Source organism: Taeniopygia guttata, chromosome 1, assembly GCF_048771995.1.
Source record: "Taeniopygia guttata chromosome 1, bTaeGut7.mat, whole genome shotgun sequence".
NCBI lineage: Eukaryota > Metazoa > Chordata > Aves > Passeriformes > Estrildidae > Taeniopygia > Taeniopygia guttata.
The window spans coordinates 86,080,288-86,103,903 of record NC_133024.1 but is presented as its reverse complement, the minus strand read 5'-3'; the positions used below and the strand labels follow the sequence as shown (position 1 = coordinate 86,103,903).

At 41.8% G+C, this 23,616-nt stretch overlaps 1 protein-coding gene across 1 annotated transcript; it reads left to right on the top strand.

Annotated features, from left to right (window-relative positions):
- Window positions 1-1,541: 1,541 nt before the first annotated feature.
- CREG2 (cellular repressor of E1A stimulated genes 2) lies at window positions 1,542-17,527 on the top strand. The gene is made up of 4 exons (XM_030278586.4): window positions 1,542-1,994; window positions 4,128-4,297; window positions 15,473-15,586; window positions 17,357-17,527. Exons 1-4 carry the CDS (start codon window positions 1,596-1,598, stop codon window positions 17,502-17,504), a joined length of 831 nt encoding a protein of 276 aa, XP_030134446.2. The 5' UTR covers window positions 1,542-1,595; the 3' UTR covers window positions 17,505-17,527.
- Window positions 17,528-23,616: the final 6,089 nt, after the last annotated feature.

The following is a 23,616-nucleotide window of genomic DNA, read 5'->3' as shown; positions in this document are numbered from 1 at the left end:
TACTAATGATGAGATTTATATCTTGCATGCATCAGATTGTGTGAGGAAATTCCCTGAAACACCATGGAAATGGGGGGTTTATCTATTTTTGAAGAGCGTGCCTGCAGTGAGTTGTCTGTGCCTGATTGCTATTTCAAGAAGGGACAACTGCTTCAATATTTTAAGAAGGGACATATCCTGAATCAGAGAAAAGCACTTGTCAGGAGCTTTCACTCCTTTTGGGTTTGGAAATCTGCACTGATTTTCTGCTTGCATCTCCATTCATCTGTGTCAGCTCAAGATTTCAAGTGGGAATCAATTTTCAAAAGTGTGGTATTGCCGCAGATGTAGACAGGGCCATGTGATAAAGGAAAAGGTAGTAATATTTTCAACTCTGCAGATAATATTAAGAGTTTGGTGCCAAAATTACATTTTCTTGGAAAGTATCTTTACAATCAGAAAAAATTATTAGGGTCTTAAGGCCCATTATACCCATTTCCACTATTCCTAAGGTTTATTATGGTGAAGGAAAAAAAAGAGAATAGGGAGTGTAGGAAAAAAATATAAGCTAAAAATACTCAGTGTTCTCCAGTCCACTTTTATTTATAAGAGTTTAGATTCTAGATTACATATACCTGCTCTCATGGCATAATTAAGCAGAAGTTGTATCAGTAGACTGATCTTGGAATCTGTTCTTCACGGACATGAAAAAGTAAGATGTACCTGAGAACATCTTTTAGATGTACCTGAGAACCTTCTGACAGGCAGAGGCTTCTGAGAGATCCATTCTTCCCTGTCGCCCACTGAACCTCTGTTCCTTAAATAATTTGCATGAATGCAATGGAAGTTTACAAGCATATGTTTTAAAGAATTACAGCTTTGCATTGCCATATTGAAGATGACTACTGCCAAGAAAGAAACTGTATGCACATGTGCCTTTATTAAATTGGGCTATTGATAAAAATTCATATATATGCAAATCTTTGCCTAATTAAACCTCGCCTGGAAAACGTTTAATAGCAGCTCCATGAATTTGCGTATCAAAAACGCATTCTTGCTAGCACCAAACTAATGATGCCTGCCACCTCCGACTTGGGGTCTTGCTGTGACTTGACCCCAGTGCCCAAATGAAGTTTTCCCTGTAACGGGCGTGTTCGCAAGGACACTCTCCCTCGTGGATCATCTCGTTTTTAAAAAACGGAGAGGTCGCACCACCTCTGCCCGGACAGCTCCATCTTCTTGGTTTTGTGGTGCGTGTAGAGACCTTAATACGTGAGATACCTGCTGGACCGTGCACCCGAACCAGGGGCTCCAGCAGTGTCCCGGCTGCCCCGCAAGCGACAAAGGCAGGGTTGCCCCGCAGTGAGCTCCGCGAGGGGCCCAGAGCGGCGCGGCCGGCCCGGCCCCCGGCCGGGGCCGCACACCGGGGCGGGCCGGGGCCGCACACCGGGGCGTGCCGCGGCCGCGGGGCGATGCGGAGCCGCCGCCGTGCGCCGGGCGGGGGGCGGCCCGGGCGGGGGGCGGCCCGGGCGGGGGGCGGCCCGGGCGGGGGGCGGCCCGGGCGGGCGCGGCCGCGGGAGGGCGCGGCGGGAGCGGCGCGGGCGCTGCCGCAGAAGATGTCGGCGCGGCGGCCGTGGCCGTGCTGGCTGCTGCCGGCGCTGCTGTGCGGCGGCGCGGGGGGGTACGTGGTGGTCAGCTCCGTGTCGTGGCCGCTGCCCGAGGCGGGGGCGGCGGCGGACGAGCTGCACAGCTCCTCCACCGAGGAGGCGCTGCCCGCGCTGCTGGAGGAGGCGGGCGGCCTCTGGAAGCAGAGCTACCCGGCCTCGGCGTACCGCGAGGATGCGGCGCTGGGCTCCGGGCCGGCGGCGCGGCGGCCGGGGCAGGGGGCCGCCCCCTCCAGGATGTTCTCCTACCGGCGGGAGGGCGGCGGGGCGCCGGGACGCGCCGGCACCGCCCGCTTCCTCGCCCAACACAACGCCTGGGGCTTCGTGGCGACGCGGGCCGCCCGAGGAAAGGTACGGTGCCCGCGGCGCCCGCGCCACGCGTTACCCGCCGCACGAGCGCCCGCGCCGCGCAGGGAGCAGCGCGGACTCTGGAGGAGAAATCGCGCTCGGAGCACAGGGAGGGAGGATGCACGCTAAAAGCCGCACCAGAGGGACACCAAAAAAACCAAAATCTCAAGGCCAGAAGGCAGAGCTGCATCGCAGGGTTTGGAAAGGGGCTGTTGCAGGAGGATGAGGAGCAGAAGGAGGAGCGCCTGCTGGTCTACCACAAAATCTGCCCGTTCGTCCAGATATACCAGTTTAAAGGACGATTTCTCTGTCAGGAACAATAAACAAAACAGCTGGTCTGCTGTTAGGGTCAGTCTTTTTTCCAGCTTTAAAATATTTCCTTTTTTAAAGTGACACGTTCTGATGAGACACAGCATCCAGTACCACTCAGACAAAAGGTGAAGAAAAGAGAAAAAGAATTTAAAAAGACATTCTTAACTTTCAGTTGAAAGTATTCACAGATTAATTAGCTTATGATTTTGAACTAAATTTAAAAGCACGTAAGTCTTCAGGAAGCTTGGCTGTGTTAGTGGCAGTTAATGTTATTGTGAAATACAAAGTAACAGCTTGAAAAAAAAGATGCTATTAAATGAATCTATATGTAGACAGAGAGGCCTGTAATTCTACATCAGGTTTTGGAAATCCTTTTAAACCATACGATCGTAACTCTTTTGGTTTATGCTCTCACCAGAAACCCTCAGTCAAATTACAGCCATAATACAGTCTTCATTTATCTGCCTCCAGACAGAAGACAGAAGTAATACAGAAAAATCTGATTTGTAATAAAATTGAAAATTTGGGGGGTGGTGTTTGCTGCTGTGAATGTTGAACTATACTGCCTGTGATCACAATTATTTTTGAGAGAATCCAGAGTAACATTAACCTTGCATGACAGACTATTTTAAGCAATGGGAACACATCCTGCAATATTACTGAGAGCATTTTTAAAAATTGTAACTCTTAATAATAAACAAGGAATTGTATTTTCTAAGTTATGTAATATCATTAAAGCATTACTTCTAAGGAAAGCCAACAAAGACCATTTATAAGCACTATAAGCATTAAAATTTTACAGGCATATAAACATTAAAAATCAGAAAGCATGCTGCCCAGGTAACAACATCATCCAGGGTTTTCTTATTAACTATTCATATTTAATTTGATTTTGGTGAAAAAGATTTAATGCATTGACAGATAATTTTGCTGTTTAACATTTAATAGACCATGAAGAAAAAATATCTGAAGACATGAAAAAAGTAGTAATTAATTGAATATCTGTCATTGCTATTTATAATGGGATGAAAAGCACAGTAGGAGTATATGTCATTCTCAAGCATATTAAGGAGTGTCACTACTGGGCAAGGACATTTTTGCATGCATTATAACCACTGTGTGTACACAATGAGCTTATGCGAGAAAATATATTTGAAAACTTGGCTCCTTAGTGTCCTTTCTCTGCCATGAGAGGAGGTTTTACTTTGGCTGGCTTGGTAGTTGAGACACACACCCCCTCCCCTCCCCCTCCATCAAGCATCTGATGTTCCTGCCCAGGAAGCTGAGCTGATGTCCAGTTTGACTTCAAACACAATTCTAACTTAAATGCTTTCTTGTTTTTGCAAACTGATGCAATCATATTGCAAGTCAAAACCAAAAGAGGAGGCACTATTAGAGTAAAAAGCAGGCTGAATCAAGTCTAAATTAGGCCCTATATCCTTTTGGGTTTAAGGAAAAGTACCAGCACTGGTTTAGAGTAAACATTTCCTGGCATCAATGGCAGCAAAAAAAGACATTCATGCACTTAAAACATTTTTAATTTGGTAGTTCCTTTAAGCTTAATGTAAGAGAAGAAGTTCTCTATAGTGTCATGGTCAGGACTAGAGAGAAAAAAATAGAAGAGAGATCTCTTTTCATAGAAGCATGGTAGATCTAATTTAGAGGAGGTAGATCTAATTTAGAAGAAATGCTGTCTCATGATGATAACAGAAAGTGGGAGCAATGGGGCTGGCTGTCCTCTCTCCTAGAGCCCTTGAGGGAATCTTCCACTTGAAAACCGTCTATGTGCAAGGATATAACCAGTTGCTTATTTGGATTTTGCAGATCCAAGGTATGCCCTACGGGAACTGTTTACTTCTCAGCGATGGTCCCATCAATAACAGCACTGGAATTCCTTTCTTTTATGTGACACCAAAGGATAACACTGTGACAGATCTTCTGAAGAATCCCATGGCTTCTCTGACCCTTCCAGAGGCAGATGGAAATTTCTGCAGGTAACAGTTTTATCTGCCTCCTGCCACCTTCAGTGAGAACAGAGACCTCAGAGCAGAATGTTGGGTCCCGACCGTCAACATCCTGCATTTATTTTTGACTCTCAAGATCAGCTACATGCTCATTCCTATGTTGTTTTTGTTTGTTTGTTTGTTTGGTTGGTTGGTTGGTTGGTTGGTTGGTTTTTTGGTTTTTTGTTTGTTTGTTTGGTTGGTTTATTTTCCAGTAAATTCTCCGGTAAAGCATAGTAGAGAAAACAGAGGTGTCACTAAAGTGTATTGTAGCATCAACAGCTGGAGTGGCTTTCAGCTTGAACATTAACATACCTAAATTTTAATCTCTTCTTGGACATGCCTACATAAAATGTAGGTGTTCAAGATCCTATAATAGTCTATAGTTATCTAGCCAATAAAATCCATAGAATTTTAGAGGCTATCCAATTCACATCTTTGCTCTGCTGAAAACTCTGGAGGCCCTGCTAAATGCCTTGACAGGGCTCCAGCTCTCTGGGTTCTGTAAGAGGATCTCAGGCTCTCAGTTCACAAGTTATATGCTCAGGCCTGTGACACTCCATCTGATTTCCACCTCTTCAGAGAATATGATGGAATGTGATAGCTTTGCAAAATTTTTACACCTTGTATATCACAAACAGTCAATAAATGACCTCCCAAATAGAGAAATCCACATCTGGGGTTTACCAGTCTACATCCAATCCCTGGTGCTTCTCTCCAGAGACAGCAGTGAGTTGACTTCTTCTTAATCATGTCATAGAATCTTAGATGTCCCTTAAGGTTTGTTCCAACACAAACTATTTTGTGATTCTAAGTCCAACCCCCTGCCACAGACAGGGACACTTTCCACTATACCAGGTTGCTCAAAGCTGCATCCAGCCTGGCCTTGAGCACTTCCCCAGGATGGAGCATCCACAGCTTCTCTGAACAACCTGTTCCAGGGTCTTACCACCCTCACAGCAAAGAATTTCTTCCTAACATCTAATCAAAACCTACTCTCTTTTAGTTCAAATCCATTATCCCATTGTCCTGTCACTACATGCCCAGGTGAGAAGTCCCTTCCCAGCTTCCTTGCAGGATCCCTTTAGGTACTGGAAATCTGCTTAAAAGGTCTCCCTGGAGCCTTCTCCAGGCTGAACAACCCCAACTGCTCAGCCTGTCTTTGTAGGAGAGGTGGTCCAACCCTATGATCATCTTTACGGCCTGCTCTGGACTTGCTCCAACAGCTCCATTTCATCATTTGCATATAATGAATAACTTCAGATCCCCAAAGCTTTACATGTGTAAAATGTATGTAGGTAACCTTAAAGATTATTCAATTTCCCTCTCCATTCTTGTCTCCTTGAAAAAGACATATCTCTACCATATGTTTGTTTACAGTCAATCCTGTGGCAAACTTGGCTGGGTCAACCTTGTGTGAAGTGTTATTTACAAAGGGCTCTTTACGTGATGAGGTACATGACACCGAAATTGTGTCAGACAGAAATTGTCTGTTACCAAAGCAGGTCTTAGCTGACGTTCCCAGGAGAGAGAGAGAGAGAGAGAGAGAGAGAACTGGGAAGAACAGAGTCCTTCAGAAAGAAACAGCATTAATAGTTTTTATTCCAATTTAAGGTCCTCTTTGGGGAAGGAGAGGTTTTATCTTAAGACTAGATTTCCCCACCTGAGGATTGCCTTGAGTATCATCCCACCTCTCAAGCCTGCTAGCTGAGAAGAACCCTGGGAAAAGCCAGGAATGGCAAATATAATACATTACTGTTAAACTTGTCTGTATTTGTCTTCAGAATATATTGTTTTCTAGAGCGTTATATGGTGGAAAAATGAAATGTTTCTTAGTCTGAAGCGGTACAAGTAATTTCAGGCTGACATCCTAGTCACAAGGAATGGAAATCATGGCTTCCTCTTACAATGTCAAACACCTAATAGGAAACTTCTACCACCACCATTTGTTAAGCTAATTCAGTCTTGAATGCTTCAAAGGTCAGTGAAGAAGTGAAGTTAACACTGGAATAGTTCTGCTTATTGCTTAAATATTTTCAGTTAAATATTTTGGATTAATAATTTAGAAAATAAAAATATCCATCATTGCAGGCTTAATGGCATTTATTGCTGCTTTCTGAGCTTTTTAATTCAGTCTAATAGTAAACTTACTATTCAGACCAAGTGCTTAAAAATGTATTTTAAGTCCTATGTCCGACTGCTCAATGCCCCTATTTTCAGAGGCGCAAGACTCAGAGCAGCGTCCATTGATGATGTGGCAGTGTTGAGCACTTCTGAAAACCACACACCCACTTAGGCACTTAAGTGTGGCCTTTGATCCCTAACTTTAAACAGCCACTCTTGAAAGCCTTTGCCTCTTATGGCTTAGCAACATCACTGCCCTATTTACCTGTTTGGGAAGTGTTAATTCACCAACAAAAGAGAAAAGCTGCATGATTTACAGAAATATGAAATCCATATACATCACAAACCTTTGAGGATATTTATTTGATGTCTTTTTATTACATCACTATTAATTTTCAAAACCCCATTCTTTTGATCACTATGCCAGATATTTGCTGCTGCTTGTTTTGCAGCTAGGAAAACCTGGATTCTGTCACCTGACTCTCCAGTCTCCTCTGCAGCCTGAGACTGTGCTCTCTGGTGAGAAGAGCTCTCTGGGCCAAGAAGCTAAACCTGGATTTCCAAAACAGCTTAGTCCAAACTAATTACTGTTTGCCACATCCATACTCTCCCTCCCTACCACCAGTCATATGCTACCCTGCCCCCCATCACTTCTGGGCTTTGCCTCAGCCTGAGCTGAAACACAAATGTGAAGAAAATTATCCTGACAGCAGGAATAAGTTTTTCTGCTGATCTTTTCATCCTGTGGCTGGTACTGCTCCTGGCTATGCAATCCCACCCCCACCCTCCAGCTGACCATATGGTGGGCCTATTTTTGCTCAGTAACCCAGCAGAAACCTCTTGGGGTTTTTTTCTGGATGAGATTTCTACTGTCTGAGTAACATGAATCAGTTCCTCAAGAGGCAGAGAAGAGCAAAGGAGAGGGAAAAGGCAAAGAGAAGGTGGTGGAAAATAGAATATTCTCATTTCAGCAGGTAGCCATACTCCAAATATTTGAGTTAGTACTGAATTGAGTACAAAGGTTCAGAGTTTGATCAGTGCTCCATGTGAGCAAGATTTGAGACTGTCTCTTAGCAAGGAAGGGTACAGGCAATGTACTTTACCTTTCTTTTCCCTTCCCCTATAACCAGGTCAGAAATTAATGTATGTTTCAAACTAGGAATCCATGAGCGATTTTTACATTTAAAAGCAGCACCACCAAAAATTGCAGCCCAGCACAGCACCCCACTGTCCCCCCACTGAAAGGGCTCTGTGGGTGGTGCAACACTGAAGAAAACAAAAATGTCCAAGCCCCGCTGCCGGTGCTTGGGGTGGCCTGTCCCCAGCTTCAGGGTGCACTTGACCTGCTGAGATAGACAGGCTGTGCCATGCAAACAGCACACTGCATCCCAGTGCAGAGCTTTATGTGATGGCTCAAGTTTGGTATAGCAAAAATCTCCTTAACTAGCACTATATGAGAGATCTTTCGCTCTGTGAGACCTCAGGTCCTGCTAGCATTAAAATGGTATCTGTGAGGTTTTCTTTGCAAATGGAAGTATCATTCTTGTCATACATTCTCTTCAGTGCATCATGAATTGTTTTCATTTCAAAATAATTACGTAAAATAGCTAAATGAGTAATATTCTCTGTGAGAAAGTTCATGTCCTTGTATGCTGGTAATGCATTTGTAGCTTGTTTTCATGTGGAACTTCATTAGAGTTCCATTATTAATCTACTTTGAGTTGCAAGAATCAAAATAAATGAGAAAGCTGATCTGTGCCTGTAGCCAATGCTCCTGGGAGTATTTGGCACTCTCCTGAAAAATGCTTCTGACCTATTGCATGCAAAAGAAATCTCTGGCCTTTAGAAAGAAAACATAGCTGACATTTCAATGTCTTCGTGTACCTAATGAGTTTCAAGTGACTTGTGTACACCAATTTGATATTAAATTTATTTAGTAGCAAATTTCATTTGTTTTGTTTCAGAACAGACTCAAGTTCCAAACCTTGATAATGAATATTTTCCCTTTCAAGGATGTGAGGAATACAGACTGGCCTTTATGGTGCTCCAGCCTCAATATTTAATCAGCTGGAGAGAAAATTTGAAAACCCTAAACTAATAAGAAAAATAACATTTAATATTGAAAGAAAGAGGGCTGCAATGCATCTGACTAGGCACTAACTTCAAGACATTTTAGGATTGCAGCCACAGTTTGGATTCCTAATCTCTGACCTAGAGATTTCCATTTCCCAGAGGGAGATGGGCTGCCCCTCTCTGAGAAGTCCAGGATAGAGACAGCATTTGTCAGTAACTACACAGCATTTTATCTGAAGGCTGATAAATGGATAATAGAAGCAGGAAAAATTAAATGGTTCAGGGCTATAAATAGACTGGTATGTCTATGCTACTGACAAGCTGAAAGGATTGAGTTCCATTCTTGCAGCTTTCAGAGGGAGCAAGACCAAGCCGGACATTAAAGAATAGAGCAGCTATTGTTCTAAACACATTTCACAACACACAGGCTGCTCAGAGGATTCTTCCTTCCAAGTAAGCTCCTGAGTCTGCCTCATTACAGCTGCAGCCTGAAAAACAGGCAATTAATTTTAAACGTTGTCACCTCCCTGACATCAGGTTCAGCACATTCACAGGGACACACTACAGCTTTCTTAGAGAAGGAGCAGTTACATGGCTGCCATGAACTGGTTTTCATACAAGGGAAAAGCAGCAAGCTTTGGAGTCAGTCCACCTTTGGTTTTTTCCTGCTATTAGTTATGGAGGGTGTTTCAAATCCATACTGCAGACCATGAGTGATTTTTATGAATTCAGATTCCCCTTCTGATTTATGATCTCCATCAGAGCCATTTTACCCACCATGCTTATCTGGTGCTTGAGGTAGCAGATTGGCATGATCAGGCAGATGTCTTCAGTGGACATAAGCTGCCTCTGTAGGTTTCCTAAATGCTGCATGGAGAATGTTGGCAGGAAATGCTGAGCCACCAAGCTATGGGAAGAGAAGAGGAATTTTGTGGGTCTGGATTCCTGCTGTGTGGTGGATCAGCAGCATGAACAAACATCCAGCTTCATTCCCTCGGTAATCCTGAGGGACAATAAGGCTGCCATGGGTGGAAGGCACAACCTTTGAGATGTCATATGGCCACTCAACATATAACTACTGCTGGGTTTGTAGAGTCACTGTTGTTAATATGAGGATTAATATAACAAAGAAATCTGGTACTGTACCTTCACACAATGAGAAATTATGCATGCAGAAGACAAAGGTGAATTCAGACATCCATAATTTTTTGAGATCCACCTCCCGATTCTGTGGCACAGACATATTTCTAGTTCTGGTATTTATATTGGCCCTTTTTAGTCATATGCAAATAATTACGTCAGTAGTTGTTCCTGAAAAATCTGTATTTTAAAAAAATTTTTAAATGAAGGTACCAAATTAGAAAGTCAAACATGAAACCTACTATCATCATGACCCTATACACACAATACAGCTCTAAATTACTATTTTTCCTGTATTCTTAAATAACCGACTTCCTAAAATCCCTTTTCTAGTGAAATACTGTTTCTCTGACTCTGTTTACAGAAATAGTTGATGCTGTGATTCTTTTTTTTTCCTCCATGAATTGTCTATGGTTAAACTGTATAAAAGCTTCCTGTCTGAAACACAGGGTTCAGCTGAAAAAATGCATTGTTATTGTCAATTGAGAGAGGCAAACAGACTGGCTTCGTGTAACACTTTGTAATTAAAATATTTTAGGAAGGATTATCTTCTAGAAAGAAGGAAATTATTTAAAACACATTAACTATTATTAACATATTAAACACATTAACATATTGAAACACATACTAGGAGTACCGGCTCACTTAAATGAATAGAATAGCCACTGCACCAATACACTTTAGCTCTCTGACTTGACTTCAGATTCAGAACAGAAGACCTCTTCCAAAAGCAAAAATATTCTAACTTTGCTGGCTCCCAACCATGTCTGATAAAGAATCTTGTCAAAATCAGAGCGGGTCAGATGTGCCTAGTCATATCCGTTTGCAGGCCAGCAACAGCTTTTCAGATTATGAAATTGCTTTCAGTGGAGATTTTGTTTGACGTTCATGCCATGCAGATTAGCAGCACCAATGCATTCTTTCTGCTTCAGAGACTCTGGTAGTTAGTGGTGAACAAATGAAATGAATGAGGAGAGTAACTTACTTTTAAAAATTAATCACATTTATGAATCAAAATTATATGCACTTTACAGTAATTCTCTAAGGACTGAGCATTCCCTCCCTTCCTTTCTGTAGCTTTTAGGGGACAAAAATCCTATGATGCATTTTATAGTAGAAATTTATAGTAGCCTTTTCATCTTGTGCCTAGTTTGAGGCTACGTGAAGAGGAGCCCTGTGCAGGGTGTGAGAGTCACCTACCTTGCATCCATGGGAGGTGACAGGGATGAGCTGTATCAGCGGCCAATCCCCATCTCCTAATTATATGGGTTTTCATGACTGCTACCATTATAGGAGAGCTTAGAATATGTGGAAGCAGTCATTGCCCTTATGCCACTCATGAGCTGTGTGTTTAAAGTAGAAAAAAATGTAGGGAAATTGTTTTCTGGGGCTTTCTTCTTGGCTCTCTGTCTCTTCTTTTCTGCAATAGGAGAAAGCTCTTTCCCAGCTTCTTGTCTCTTCAACTCTGAAGAAGTAGAGGGATAAGAGCAGTGCTTTCTCACACGGCAGTGAGAAATGTGTTCAGTGGACATATGTGTATCCTTCCAGGGAGGATGGAAGGTCTTGTTTCCTCAGGGAGTGGAGAAGAAGGATATCAGCTCCTTTGTGGGAAAAGGAGTCTGGGGAAGAAGAGAGGGATTCCTCTGCATAGACCCCTGCTTCCACACCCAGACTGGAACAGTACTAAACCCTCCTGTCTTTCTCCTACCAGTTCCTTCTTGGGAGTTCCTGTCTTTCCTTCCCAAGTGCCTTCCAAACTCTTAATTTGCTTTTCCTGTTGATCTGTGGCAGATCAGTGTCACCTCACTAATGGAATGCAGAGGCTGAGAATGAAGATAATACTCAGGGATACTTTGGTCAGAAACCAGGAAACAGACCATCATCATCAGGAGTCAAAGCAGAGATCTCAAATGTGAAAGGAAATCCTAACCAAGCTCAAACATCATCATCTTATGTGCCAATATAGCCACAGCAGCTTGAAGTATAGGTTCATAACACCTGGACTTGGATAGTTGCTGTATAAAATCCTTTTTAATTAAACTCCAAGAGATGGCTAGTGTAGTAAACAATTTAATGAGTAGGTGCCACTCTTTATTCTGAACCACTCTTGAACCAGGACTCAGAAACTGCGGAAGTGTTACACAGTAAAATAAGTGGGACATGGTCATTAGCAGTGTGCTTTGCAGCATTGCATTTCTGTTGGGAAATACTTTTCACTTGGATGCAGGCCACTCCTTAAGCTCAGTAAAGCTGGCACCTTTGTAGGTGATATCATCTCACACACTTGGAGGAAAACTGCCTGGACTGGGTCAAACTCTGCATACCTACTTTGCTCACTGTAAGAAGAGGAACAGGAACAATCAATTCTTCTGTCTTCACAGATCAGATGAATAATTAAGATGATATCTCTTAATGCACTGTTTTCTTATAAAATGCATAAACTGAATCTTCCATTTTAATCTGGCCTTCCTAATTTTCTGCAGCAAAGCATATGTATTTTAAATAAGCATGAAAAAAAGTCGACTGCATCAACTTGTTCATGTGCCAGCAAAAATGAGAGGAACTTTATATAGAGGCAAGAAATGTGTGGTGAATGCATGACTAGACCTCTACAGATGCAAGTGAGGAATGTTTTAGTAAATATCCTTTTATTATCTTTAGTAAAAATATGACATAAATACCTGACTGTATCACCTTGCTCCAAGGAAGCAAATCCTGCATTTGTATTAGTTGCAGTGGTAACAACACTGAAAACTCAAGACCCATTCACAACATTCAGAAATGGTAGCTGTAAGTTTAGTGGGTTTTGATGGTTTAAGAAGTATACGAGTAATCAAGCATCATTAGGTGAAATACTATGCCAAAAAAATAAATGCAGAAATAGATTCACTTCAGAATATGAAGGGTTCCTTTGAAAAACAAAATACTAATGCTAATGTCAGATTAGAATACAAGGTTCCTAATCTGAAACAGAAAACCTATTATAAGAGGCAGGCCTGGAAGCAAAACCAAGAAAGTAATAACAGTCAAATGTACCATTGCCCTGTTCAGCTCTTCCAAAACTTCACCTAACAGTATCTCAACAAATAATTAGTTTGAGTCTTTTCCCAGAAAAACAAACTGACCCTCCAGAATATTATTCCAACATGCAAAATTCAGTTTGAATTTTACTGGGAAGATAGTATTATATGCGTCAATCACTGTAGCACCCTGCTTCATGAGAATGTACAGAAAACTGTAAATAGAAGAAGCCAGGGGAAAAAAACAAAACATAAAAGAACCTATTCAAGCTATGGATGCACAGTGTGTGGGTTTTATTGTCATCCAAATATGTGGAGAGCAGCTTTTCATGTCAATTGTGGAAGAATCACATCAGACACTAGTCCTATTAGACAAAACTTTCTCAGCAAAGGGAGGCAGGGTTCACTACTTAACCACAACAACATGAGCTCTATTGCCTACTCAAAATCAAATCCTATGCTTTCAGAATAAACATGGACTTTCACAAAAACACCAGTATATATAATCTGAGAAGGTCAGACCAAAACTTCTCACTGCTCCTGATCACATCCAAAATGTATCACCTCGATCTGCTCTGTGAAACACAGTCATGTTTTAATAACAATCTCTTTCAAAAGCCTCTCTTAAAGTAATTAACCATGTATTACCTAGGAGCTGTGTGCAAGAAAGATACTTGCAAATATTCCTGCTTTTTCTGGCACTTCAGTTGTTTTATGATACTGTTTGGCTGTGGAGGAAATTGTATCATATATTCAGATGCACAGTTGTTTTAAAGCAATTTTCTGAACTTAATTTCTGCATGCAGTAAGTCCCTTTCCTTCATCAATATAAATGTTAAATATATACTGAATATATTGATGCAGAGAGCTCTGGATATGGTATTAAGATTAAGCATAAAAGACAACAATAGATCAGGAGATTGATTCAAATGGACTTGAACACTTCATCATCCAGGGCCAACAGTTGCCAGAGTGTCAATGTGCACTGCCATGGCTGCTGGACACAGAGACCCTCAGCTGACACCCTCCTTTCTCTTCAGGTGTATTCACTGTATTTGCCTTTATTTATTTGTTTTGGTGGGTGAGCATCTCACTGGGCCATGGGTGCTGGGCAGCCACACAACACCCAAAGCCTATGCAAAAGAAATCCCAGAAGCTACGGGTGTCCCTGGGGCATGGAGCTGTGTTCCTTAGGGAATCCCAGGAGCTATGGGTATCCCTGGGGCATGAAGCTGTGTTCCTTAGGGACAGAGCACTTTCAGGCCACTGGACTCCAGACATGAAGTGACATGTTCAGCAGGCAGTAGGAGTCAGTGCTGAGGATCTATGGTGTACCAAGGTAATCATATAAACAAGTTTGTACTCTGCATACACACTGATAAAAATAAACCCATGTTTAATAAACCCATTCCCTGCCTAGGCAGGGAATGCAGATTTTTGTACTCACAAGACCAGTTTTATAAGTTTAAAAATTGTATTAGAGAAAATGAGACCTTTATAAGTTGATGTAGACGGAAAGTCTGAGCCTGATCTTTGGCCTTGACCCTTCCTTCCATCAGTAAGCATGGGAGAGGAAAACAAATACAAATGGAATTGTCCAAAAGTTGTTAAACTGAACATCCCCTTCAACTGCTGCTCCAGACTGAGCAGGACACTGAAATAGTGTCCCTGAGATGATGTGACTGCAAATGGCACTTTGGAGGTCAGGCTGCAGACAGTGGCAAGTGTTTACCGGACATAGTCAAGTATCAGTCAGCCTCCTGTACTTCCTTACATATCTCTGTTTATGACCCTCTTTAGAAAAGCAGCTATTTTATCTAGTGAGCTACACAGTCTCTCATAACCATCTGTGGAGAATCCGCAGGTGTTAAATTAGCTGCAGGAGGATGCCCATATGTTTCCTGCATACACTAGACACACATTGAGAAATATAACTAAAAATTAAGCCATTGCAGATTGTACACAGTTAAGGCTAAAGGGCTCAAGCCAAGGTCTTTAAGTAAAATTGTACATGGATGAGATGTAATTTACTGTGATTAAAACACAGCAAAGAAGAAATGCAGCTTTCACTTCCTAATGTAGTTTCTTGGGCTGACATGGGAACATGGTTCCCTGAGACAGTAAGCAGTCTCAAACTACTGGCAACAGGACTTGGGGCTGCTCAATATTTGCCAGGATCAAGCCTTTGCACTCATTTCATACACTATTTTTTTTTTTTTTCAATTGGTAGATTTACTTATGATTTATATCCTTGTATTGTATATGTCAGAGTCAGCAATTGCCCTGCAGTTACTAATGGGAGTTATTTATTATTACTATATACAAAGAGCCATAAAGTGACAAGATTTGGTGTAAAGCAGTTGAAAAATGAGTAAAAAATGAACAAGGATTGATTTTCTAGGATAAGCACAATGAAAAGACCTTATGTTTTACTTAGAGATACACTTATTCATATTCTTTTCTGTATGGCACAGACTAACCATCTCAATACTTCTTCTCAGAATCTTGAATACAGGACTGTACATCTGTCTGAGAATACTAATATTTTCATTTTTTTTACAAGCTAATATATACTAATCCAATTTTTGTGAGCATAAATTAATATTAATCAACTATCTACAGCAGAGCTGTGTGTCACTAAAGTGTTCCTTCCAGACTTCCCCCCTCTACCAAACAGTATAGCTGGGAATAGAGAAGACCCACAAGGCTTGACAAAGCTTTTTATATGTGAGCAGGAGTCCACACTTCTCCAAAAACCCTTAAGAAAGAAAGCAAGCTATTACTTATGAGCAATTTTCTCTGTGCACAGAAAAAACTTAATTGATCCAGAGGATCCAAGGTGCGCCAGGCTGACTCTCACAGGACAGATGGTCACGGTACCTCCGGAGGAAGTAGAATTTGCCAAGCAAGCAATGTTTTCCAGGTCTGTATCTAACGGGCATGTAGTAGAGTGCAACCCATGGGTTTGAGACAAATACACAAATGTGGCCTTTTGGTACAAAAATCTGAGAAATAACAAACCTGACCTTTGCTTCGGGGCCATGAAGCATGTTGGCCTCTGTGTGGCTTGGAATGACAGACCTTTTAACTCCTGAGGAAATGAAATGTGGAAATGCAGTTAGTGTTGGACTCTGGAAAGGCACACGGCTTATAATCTGGGGATTATGAAGATATGTCACCTGGTACCAAGGAAAGATTCCATAATTCCATGGTGTATTTGTTATCTTTAATGATTCTACCCCACCTTATGACAGGTAGTGGACTCAGAGACAGAGCAGAGGTCTGTTGCCTTTGGGGTTACAAACATTTTCAGGGTGGATCTTACAAGTTTAATTACATCTCCTAATGTCCCAGCTGCTTCAAAGCCATAGTGCTGTTTGAACAGTCTCCTTTGAACAGATGCAAGCACAACCCAGATGTGTAGCATGCAAACAGGGCGTGCTCCCATGCCCTTCAGTGGGTTTCCAGAATTACAGGCATGAAAAGCCTAAACCTTAGCTGGGGCACACACCTCCCACACGGGCTGCCAGGGATTGTCCTCCAGGTGCACCTTGCCTGGTCAATCAAATACTGCTGGGAAACTGGCATGAGCTTAGATCCAAAACAGCCCAGAGGTGGTATTCCTTCTCACCTACAGGATGGGGTCAGGGTGGGACTCTGTCAGTGTGTGTGCCACCAATACCAAAAATGGGACCATGAACAAATGGAGCCATATTGACAAACAAACCTTCTTTACAAACTTCACAGGAATTAGATTTCCATGTGATCCAGAGTCCAGCAGCATCTCAGCAGAGGATGTTCTGCTGTCAGGGTGGAATAGTCACAATGATAAAGTGAGGGCTGCTGGGGCACATCCAGTGCCAGCAGCATCTTATGGTAAGTTGATGCCACTTACCAACCCCAGAATCATAGGTGCTGAAAGGGACAACTCAGAAAATGGTAGGAAACACCATTTTCCTAATGAGAGGGAGACCAAGAGGTTGCCAAACCAAGCACCTCGGCTGCAGGGTCCTCTGCAGGAGCAGAGGGCAGTGAGCCACCCTGCAAGACTTGCACCACTCCCGCCCATGCTCCTGTGAGCACTGACTTAACTGTGGTATCCACTCTGTGCATTGCTGCTGAGCTTCCCACAGCTATGCCTGCTGGGGCTTGGGGAGCAGACATCTGCACCCAGTCAGGGAGAATCTGTCTGACCTAGCTGTAAGGGAGACCAGAGAAATGGGACAAAAATACAGGATGAGAAGGCTGTTGGAGGTGACAGTTTGCAGAAGTAATGCTCTATCTGCTACCCAGTTTTATTAGCCCTCCCTCCGTACCACCAATTGCTACCAAAGATGTGGTATTTTCAGGACACTGTTTCCTTTAAACAGATACAAGCACAACCCTGACATACATTCAAAGAGTCTTCTCTAACTATTTTTCACTTACTCAGAGACCAAATAACACCTACCTTTAGAGACAGGGTTCTGCAGTGGGGGAAGGTGGTGATTGCTGGCCTGCATTGCAGTTCTCCCCAGGCTGGGTGAGAAAGATTGTAAACCTTACACCAAGGAAGGGCCAAAAAGATGAATGGTGGTGTTCTCATATCTCAGGTTTCATTCTGGCTGAGCACAGCAGGCTGAAGAAAAAAGCAGACTATGCAAATGCTTTGGCACATCTAATATTGTTTTTTTGCTTTTCTTTGTCCTTCCAGGCACCCAGTGGTAAGAAAGTGGCCTCGTAGCTATGAGTGGTTCTTCATGAAAATGAACATTGAACACATCTGGCTTCAAAGCTGGTATGGAGAAGTTTCTCCCATTGCAGTAGAAGAGTATTTAAAAGCAGTTCCAAATAAAGGATGATTGGATGGGCTTTGAGATAGAAATCTCCTGAGTTTCCTTTCCAAGCACTTTTAAAATTTCATGGTAGATGGTTTCTTTACAGTGATATTTTTCTTCTTCTCCCAAAAGGCTTCAAAATAGCCCTGTCTCACATGGAGCAGAGTGAAAATAAATCAACACAGACTTTCAAATTATAAAGGAGAGGTGGATATGAGCCCTACCCTGCAATGTACACACTTGTCATTTCAAGCAGGCAATGCGTCATCTGAAATGCTGTTTTTAAAATGCTTTGTATCTGTTTGTTTTCACTTCTAATGCTGTGCACCCACAGGGAAACTACACTATGTGCTAAATATAATGTTCTGAATTGCAGAAAATGCAAATTGCCTACTCAGAACCCTCTATGCATTGTGGAGGTATTACTGCTGCTTGGTCTCCCTTGATTTGTAAGTACTTTAAGAGAAACTTAATAGCTGCAAATTTAGGTATTTAAGTTTAAAAACAAATTATTTGCTAAAGCTGTCCTCATTTGCTAACTTCTCTTTTCTATGTGTGCTTTTCCCTAATTAGATAATTTGATGTTTCACTTGGAAATTGAGTAAAACTTCCCTCTTTAGCAGAAAAAATACAATCAGTTCAAACAACACAGCTCCAATATAACTTGTCTCTGACACAAAGATGGTTAAACACATTAAAGGCCATAATCAAATCAGCCCCACAAGGATTATCTCAATACAAGTATATACATTCTCCTAAGAAGAATCCAAGTAAATATTCTCAGCCTGTTCCTGTTGAGACAGGAAAAGTATTTCTAGTAGCTTGTAGTCCCAATTTTTTTTTTGCCTCTCTGCTCCAGCCACTGCTTTATTTTTAACTGGCTTGTGCAACTGATTTTTTGTAAGCCCTCACTAACTCACAGAGGGGTGGAGCCTGTTCCTTAACTCTGTTTCCTCACCAAGATTTAAAGGGCTTGTTCATGCATTTATTTTTTTAACGAAGCCTAAAGGGTGTTTCAGGCCTTGAAAACCTGCTTTTCCTGGTGTGGAAAGTGCAAACTTGGTTGCAAACACGTTATGTATAAGTGTCTCATGTGGTAATACCAAAAGAGTTCAAAGGTACTTTAATCACTGTCAGCTCTTTCTCTAGATGTCCTCCTGGTAAACTTATTCTGCAGCTCTTAAGGGTATCACAGAAAAAAAATTCCCATGGCTAGCCAGACAAGTCACCACACAGTTTGAAAATTAGATGGCTGCTCTCCCTGTTACATTAAGAAGGAGACACATTGAGATGGGGTTTATGTGCCTGTGGGGACGACCTTCCAGCATCCCTGAGAGTGCATTTGAGCTCTGGTCATCAGCCTGCACCACATCTGGGCTGGGGAGGAGCCTGGATGCCTGGGTGAGTGCCCTGAGCTTGTACAGGTTAATCCCTGGGCAGAGTTCAGATGCAGCTGCATGAGCTATGATCAGCTGGAAGCCAATTAAGTGTAGCTGAGCTTATTTTGGCTCAGGCATGGAGAGAGAGAGTCATTCCCAGAACAGCTGGGCACCATGCTGGTTTAACTACAAGGGGCGCCGGGGTGCCCAACTTAGCCCTAGGGTGAGTCCCAGCCCCCAGGCATCAGTACTATTCCTGATATTCTGTAAGAAGCCAAGGCAAATGAGGGGGAAAAACTGTTTAGACACTCACTAAGCTTTTTTTTTTTATTCTTGTCTCATTGCCAGAGACTTTGTTAGCTGCGCAGATCTTTTGCAGAGGTAATTGCACAAAAGGAGGAAGTGTCCTGCCTGAATCTATTTCCCTTTTTTTTTTTTATCTTGGCAGATGAGCTGCATTTTCACATTTGAGTTTGCCCCTTGCATTGTGTAACACTGAAGCAAGGTGGCCTGTCCTATACAGATTTATAGAATACCATCAAGTGAAATCCTCCTCGATTCCTATAATTTGCCATGGGAATCTTTGTCCACTATGGGATGACTTTGTCCTTTAGGATTTATGTGATTTTCAAATCTGAGTTTCACAGGAAGAATACCAATCCCTGGAAGAGAATTTCACAGGTGTAACATTTCTGTGAAAATATAATTTAAATTTCCATATCCCAATTCACTGGGATTTCCCAGAGAAACCTTAAACCCCCGTTCTGTTCCCCACTCCTATATACACACAGATTAATAAAATCCAGAGTACAATCTTAATGTTTAAACAAACTGAAGAAGATAGAAAAATTTTAGAAGTGCTACTGTTACTATACTCTCAATTTCATTCACATCCCCTGGCAACAGTGACATGATCCTATGTCCATCCAATCCATTACCTTATTAACAAGCCTTGAAGCAGTAAGGGATTGTTTCAAGAAGGTTCAGAAGAGTTTTAATGGTTTAAGAAGTCAGTGTGTACTAAGAAAGTTTTGAATTTACAACACCCTACTTGTTATAGGCTGCCTCTCTGCAGGCTCAGATTAATTTGAGTAGCTTCTGTATTGTAAAATGACACATTCATCAAGATGATTTTCTGTATGGACCTGCCATGAGGCTCTTGACAGAACCTCAAAAAATGAAATGCTGGTGACATGTAAAGTGACAAAACAGGGATGAAGAAATGCTGTATTGTATCACCTGTTCTCATTTCATGCTTCCTTCACCCAAGGAATAACTACCATGTGAGTCCTTGAAAGTCTGTAGAAATTCATCAAAAATACAACCTGCAGATTTTGATTGGAATTTTCTAGACCAAAAAAAAAAAAAAAAAAAAAAAAAAAAAAAAAAAAAAAAGGGAGGTGATAACAGTTTGCTCATTTGGGCTTTATTTATAGGATGGTTCTAATTTTTCTTTAAACAGACAAATGTCTCAAGTCTCAAGTAATATTGGTCATCACATGGAAAATGATTTTTATTGAAGCTTTTAACCCTGAGTTTTATCTGAAATACCACAATAAAACCATACTTGTTTAAGACTGTAGCATCTGATCTTGCTTCAGTTCAATCAATATAAAAAATCACATTTATTTATTGAGCTCAAATTATTGGATCAAACAAGCATTTTCATAAGTCTTGACAAGCTCTTAAGTATTTATTAAGCATTTCAACTAGCTGATGTGTAATTTCCATGTGTTCTATATTTTCATTATTTCTCTAGCTTCCCAAAAAGAAGTTTGTGCAATATGGTTAAAATTTTACCCGTGGAATATTTAAAATATGTATTTATTAATTTCTGTATACTTGAAAAAAGAAAAATGAAGTTGAAAACTTGGGTTCTCACTTCTTGCTAATTTGGGTAAAATAAATGCATGTGCAGGATTTAGGCACAGCTATTTGAACTGCTGTACTTACTTAACCAAATAATGCTCTGTTTCTGATGAAATTTTCATCACTTCAGTGGTTGAAATGCAACCTGTCTCATTTCTGGATGTGTATTGCAATTTGCAATGTACTTTGATTTCTAAAAATATTGAAAGTTGTTAACAAAATGGCCATGAAGAAGAAATGTAAATAAAACAAATTTCAAAGTCGAAACTGTATAAGGATATTCTTCAGTATAGCATTTGCCAGAGTAACCCACATTGTGCTAACAATCATTACAATTTCTGTCTGAACATCTGTTTTGGTTTTTTCTCCCTGAGTTTTCCTGGACAAAGTTAATTTCTCTCAAAATATTTGTGGGAATTGAGAGTCCAATCTACCGTTTCTCTGTGGAGAAAAGTCCAGCCAAGCACCTTTTATTGTTCCCTCATCTTCTCATTTATTGTGCTTTTTGCTTTCACTGTAGCAGTTAAATGTCATTCTTAAAGTTTACTCTTCTTTTCTGCACATAGGAACTGAAGACTCATCTCTTAGGTGTGCATTAATAGTGTTTTGGAAGTTTCCTCAGTGCTATTTCTTCTCTTGCCAGCCTTGCTCTTACAAGTTCTTGTTACAGCTTGTTCTCTTCTCTCCACTTTCCTCTGATGCGTTTTCTTAAGCCAAGTCTGACAATTTACCTTTTCATCTTGTTTTCCCTCACCATCTCCTTTCAGCAAAATTCAAGCTCTCGTACTAAAACTCCCACTTCATATCCAATAAAGATGAGAATAGAATAGAATAGAATAGAATAGAATAGAATAGAATAGAATAGAATAGAATAGAATAGAATAGAATAGAATAGAATAGAATAACAGTCTGTGCTAGGATCAAATAACAGCCTGTGTTTGCTATTTACACTTGAAATCTTTCTCTGGTCACTGGTTGGACTGCATTCATAAGAACTGTGACCACAGTTCCCTAACCTACACAAACACCAGCTTCTTATTTCCAGTAATCTGTATTTTTAAAAGAACACTTCCTGCAGCTGGTTTCTTCCTTTTTACTTACTGTTTTTACATTTATCCCATTTCTGGAGTGATGTCTATTCTGACTACACCAAGTGCATTTCATTTATTTACAAAAAACAAACAAACAAAACTAAACAAAATATCAAAACAAAACAAAACAAAACAAACCCTAATTTGAACATATTTGGAATCACTGAAGTACTTGCATTTTTAAATCTTCTTTTTGCTAAATACTGAATTTGGGCTTCTTCCAAATTGTGGTGCTTGTCATCCTTCAATAAAGCTCACCTTTTACCTGCCTTTTCTCTGCCACCACCTCCACATGCCCTCTCCCATCTAACATTTTGCTAGATGCTCCTGTTTCCTTCTCTTTTCTCTATTTTTTTCATTAACTCTAATTTTTCTATGTTCTTCCCTCACCTTCCAAGTTCTCTGCAGCCCCTTCATTACTTTGCCCAAAGACAGCCCAAAGACATTACTTTGCTCAGTGTTTCTGTCGTCTTGATTTTGCTACTTTAATCTTCTTGTCACTATGCTCAGTGCCTTTGGAGAGAGTCTTAACACTGTCTTAACCAAGTCTTATTTTGGGAGAATGCTAGAGAGTAGCTTTAAGGAATACTTCGGGTTTGAAGGTATTTGTTTGTTTGTTGAAACACTGCCTCTGGAACAGAAATGGGAACATATTGGCCTTGATGCTGACACAGAATAGGGCAGTTCATCGAGCTTATGACTTTTTCCAATGGTATCTTCTGCACAAACTGTTACAGGTTCTGTTAGGCCCTGCCTGTGTCAGCACCCACAACATATAATCATCATTAGGAAGGCCATCAACAAAGTTTGACAGTGTTGTTTGACAACATAGGTAACAGTGCAGGAACACACAACTATTGTCCTCTAAAGGAAAACAACCATTCAAAAAAGGCTGGTAGCTGGTGAAAACAAGTGATTCATTTTAAAAGCTGGGAAAAGATATAGATGTGTTCCATGAAAAAAACAGGGAAGACTCTGTGTTTATTCAAGAGGTGTATGTCAAATACTTCTATTTAAAGGAAAACAAGTCCATAGAATGATCATGCCTAGTCGGTAACTTAATCTTGTACTTACATACTTTCCCCCCAGACACGGTACAGACCCTGCCACCGCTTTTCATTGCTCTGGAACGAGCTCCCTTCAGCACAACACCACGGACACCGTGTGTATCTGACATCGTGCAGCTCCGTTCCCTTTCCCCTGCATGTCTGTGCCCCGTTCCGTTCTCTGGTGGCTTCCAGCCACCTCTTATTCCCTTGTGTCCTTGCTCCTGGTGCTCCAGCCTCCCTCCGCTCCTCAGGAAGCCATGCTGCACCCTCGAATGCGAGCGCGGTGGTGACTCATTTAACCCGGCTTGTGTGTCTCTGCCGGGGCTGGTGTGCAGGACTCGGGATCGGCCCCACGGCAGGGTGCGAGGCCGAGCAGCCCCGCGGGCTCGGCGGCAGGGGAAGGCGGGTGCCAGGCACGGGCGGTGGGCGCTCCGTGCGGGAGGCGCTTCAGCTTGATCCCCGTGGGCACCAGTTGTGTACGGGGGGCCGGGGCTGAGCTGTGCTACTTGAACAGCCACGGCAGACCGGGGCCAATGGCATCCTGGCTTGTATGTGAAATAGAGTGGCCAGCAGGGATAGGAAAGTACCCAGTTCTGGGCCCTTCAGTTCAAGAATATGGAGGTGATGGAATTGGTCCAGAGAAGGCCAGTGGAGCTGGTGAAGGGGCAGAAGCACACGTCCTATGAAAAGCAGCTAAGGGAGCTGTGTTTGTTTAGCCGGGAGAAAAGAAGGCTCAGGGGAGACTTTG

Coding starts and splice junctions, on each gene's coding strand:
- CREG2 (XM_030278586.4), top strand. CDS start 1,596: ATGTCGGCGCGGCGGCCGTGGCCGTGCTGGCTGCTGCCGGCGCTGCTG. Junction 1,995..4,127: donor CGCGGGCCGCCCGAGGAAAG/GTACGGTGCCCG, acceptor TGGATTTTGCAG/ATCCAAGGTATGCCCTACGG. Junction 15,587..17,356: donor AAGCAAGCAATGTTTTCCAG/GTCTGTATCTAA, acceptor TTGTCCTTCCAG/GCACCCAGTGGTAAGAAAGT.